Genomic DNA, 3,646 nt, shown 5'->3' on the forward strand with positions numbered 1-3,646 from the left:
CTGTATTCGCAGCCCGGGGGCTTCACGGTGAACGGCATGCTCAGCGCGCCCCCGGGGCCGGGCGGCGGCGGCGGCGGCGCGGGAGGCGGCGCCCAGAGTCTGGTGCACCCGGGGCTGGTGCGCGGGGATACGCCGGAGCTGGCAGAGCATCACCACCATCACCACCACCACGCGCACCCGCACCCGCCGCACCCGCACCACGCGCAAGGACCCCCGCACCACGGCGGCGGCGGCGCAGGCCCGGGACTCAACAGCCACGACCCGCACTCGGACGAGGACACGCCGACGTCTGACGACCTGGAGCAATTCGCCAAACAGTTCAAGCAGCGGCGCATCAAGCTGGGCTTCACGCAGGCCGACGTGGGGCTGGCGCTCGGCACGCTGTATGGCAACGTCTTCTCGCAGACCACCATCTGCCGCTTCGAGGCCTTGCAGCTGAGCTTCAAGAACATGTGCAAACTCAAGCCGCTGCTGAACAAGTGGCTGGAGGAGGCGGACTCGAGCACCGGCAGCCCCACGAGCATCGACAAGATCGCGGCGCAGGGCCGCAAGCGCAAGAAGCGGACCTCCATTGAGGTGAGCGTCAAAGGCGCGCTCGAGAGCCACTTCCTCAAGTGCCCCAAGCCCTCGGCGCAGGAGATCACCAACCTGGCCGACAGCCTGCAACTCGAGAAGGAGGTCGTGCGGGTCTGGTTCTGCAACCGGCGCCAAAAGGAGAAGCGCATGACGCCGCCGGGGATCCAGCAGCAGACGCCCGACGACGTCTACTCGCAGGTGGGCACGGTGAGCGCCGACACGCCGCCGCCGCACCACGGGCTGCAGACCAGCGTGCAGTGAAGGCCGGAGCGCAGCGCGAAGAGGGCCGCCGCCACCGCCTCCGCAGCAGCCGTCCGCACCGCCAGCGCCCCCGCCGCCGCCTACGAGTCGCCGCCCACGAACCACCGCTGCTGTCGTCGCCGCCGCCGCCGCCGCCGCCGCCGCCGTCGTCGCCCCGCAGAGCCAGCACCTGGGCCGCGCCTGGCCCGGGCCAAGGCCCATCCGCTGCGTCCTCTCTGCCCAAAGACAGGCGTGCCAGCCCTCGATGGGGGGGGGACAAAACGGGGGTAGACACGGACCGAGGAGACTTTTTTTGAAGTCCAAGGAAGGAGGGACCCAAAAAAAAAAAAAAACCCTTAAAAGCATAATAAATACCCAGACTGTTTTATATGCACATATAGCAAACATAACCGGAAGAGGAAAAGGGGGCAACCCGGATGTCTCGTTTATACTGTGGTGTTTTGTTTCTGTTTTTAAAGAAGGGTGAAGATGCCTAACGCACCAAAACTGCACTCATGAGGTATCATCCACCCCGGGATGTCCATGGCGGCGGTGGACAGCACCTGACTCCTCTCCTCTAAAACGAGAGAACCCCTTTCTTCCACTTCTCCAAAAGGCTGCCTAAAAGATCCATGGAAACTTTCTTTAGTGGGAGGGGCGACCTGAAAAGCACCAGGTTTCACCCAGGTCTGACTCTGCCCCAGAACTGTGTTTTCCTTGTCGATATCCAAGTCTTTTGGGAACAAATAAACCAACTATGAAATGGAAAGGAAGGAGAAACGGAGTCTCCAGGAAAAAAAAAAATTCACAGCTTCTGAAATTAATAGACTGAATAAGAAAGCCAAAAGAAAGCATCCTCAAAGTAACCTTGGAAATAAAGAGCAGAGGATGGGCAAGGCTGAAAGGGGACATCCATCGGTAGGCTAGAGACCCGGCCAGTGGTGTGGGCAGCAAAGCCAGGGCCCAGCCTGCGAGGCCGCCCAGTGAGGCCCAGCCACCTCCACCGCCACCTCCACCGACTCCTGCTTTGCCCACTGCCGCTCAGGGTGGACCCTGCCTACAGATTCCACCGCTAATATTTTTTTTATTAACATTTTTTATTTTTTATTTCTGGACTCACTCCGATAAAAGGATTAGAAAGACTGAGCACCACCCGCTGCACTTCTCTTGACTTCATGTCCTCAATCCGTTGCCAACTTTGATTGAAATGGGTGCTGTGGATGTGACTATAGAATACTGCCATTTCCAAGCAGTGTTTTTGGTAGGTTTTAATAAACAGACTTTTCAAATGACGGCAATATAGAATTGTTAGATCCGTTGTTGATCTAAAAATATTTGCTTTATATTTTCATTAAATGACTTCTTTTAATATTTTATTCAGAATACTTATGAACTGCTGCAAAACGGTAATTTATTTTTCCCCAGATCTTGTATTACGTGTTTTTTTCAGATGAGCACAAATCAAAATGAAATGAAAATATGGACAGTTGTTAGGTAATAAGGGTATCTTTTGATGTGATCATTTGATTGTAATTTAATTTGAGTAGTGATTCCGTAAGAGCTGATTGAGAAAATAAATTTGTTAGAATGAAATAGTCTGTGTCTGATGCGTAAACACTGTGTGGGAAGAAAAGAGTTCTCTAGAAAAAAAAATTTTTTTTTTTTTTTTTAACTAATGCACCTCCTTAAATGAGCCGCTCCACTCAAGGTGTGCTTTTAAATCTCCAGAACAGGCTAGGATTACTGACACAGCTGGTGCTTTAACAATAGTGGTTACCCCTTGTTGATCCACAAATTCCACCACATTTTCCTTCCCCTCAATTTCAGTGGGTGTCTATAGCGCTTTAGGTGAGGTGATCTATAAATACTAGCCCTTTTCTTGAACATACCTGTGCTCTGTATTGCATAATTGAGCTACATCCACCACTAAAAATGTGCCCACTGGTCAATAATGGTAAATACAGCTCTTCTGAATTCAGCCTTTTTTTTTCTTCTTGCCCTCCAACATAGTCCTTTCTTTTTTCCCTGAAGAGAAACAGTTGTGAAGAATAGCTTAGAAACCTGTGAAATATTTTGATATCAATTACTTCCCATTGATAATTATATGTGCTTAGATTTAAATTATTATGCTTTTTGTCGCTTTTCTTTAAATCCTGCCTTTGCTTTACTCTGCATACTATCTTTGTGACTGCCACCAGCTCAGAATTGAGGCTGTCCTTGTTTGTGGTTCTGGCTTCCTGAAGTATGACTCTTTATCTTCTTTACTGACTGAGGGTTTTAGCTTTTTAGGTCACTTTTTAGATAAGCCCTACAGAGTGACCACATTTATCAAGTTAATGTATCAATATTTGCAACATGGGAAAATGAAAATGTAATGCCTCAGGCTGTGAGTGCTAAAGACCCAAAAGGCTCTGGTTGGCTGAGTCTCTTTGTATAGTATGTTTTTGTTGTTGTTGTTGTTGTTGTTGTTGTTGTTTTAAGTACTTAGGGGATAAGACAACAGTGATTTTAATGTAAGAATTTACCCCAATCACACTCAGCTGCCACTCACTTTTTGCCTACTGTCATCATCACTGGCTCTCCCTATGATATAGATGCAGGGGTTTAAAAATCCTAGAAAACTATGAGAGCGACAAGGAGCAGTTATTTCTCCCAGACAGACCCTGTATCACTTTCATAAATCAAGTCCAGCCAGATGGCCATGTGTTGGGTTGCATTATTTTAAACACCAAATTGTACTAATAATCACAATCATTTTGATTTGTGAAATCTGAAAAAGGCCATATTTATTAGAGAGGAGAAAAAAAATAAAGATGAGAAACTACAATTT

The 3,646-nt window shown here is 49.1% G+C and overlaps 1 protein-coding gene across 1 annotated transcript; it reads left to right on the forward strand.

The window, feature by feature from the left end:
- Window positions 1-3: 3 nt before the first annotated feature.
- On the forward strand, window positions 4-894 carry Pou3f3 (POU class 3 homeobox 3; the record flags this gene model as incomplete). The annotated part of the gene is made up of 1 exon (XM_008840316.1): window positions 4-894. A coding segment is annotated over one exon (834 nt), but the record flags the coding sequence as incomplete, so codon positions are not given.
- Window positions 895-3,646: the final 2,752 nt, after the last annotated feature.

Source organism: Nannospalax galili, unplaced genomic scaffold (genome assembly GCF_000622305.1).
Source record: "Nannospalax galili isolate Female #2095 unplaced genomic scaffold, S.galili_v1.0 scaffold299, whole genome shotgun sequence".
NCBI classification, from domain to species: Eukaryota; Metazoa; Chordata; class Mammalia; order Rodentia; family Spalacidae; genus Nannospalax; species Nannospalax galili.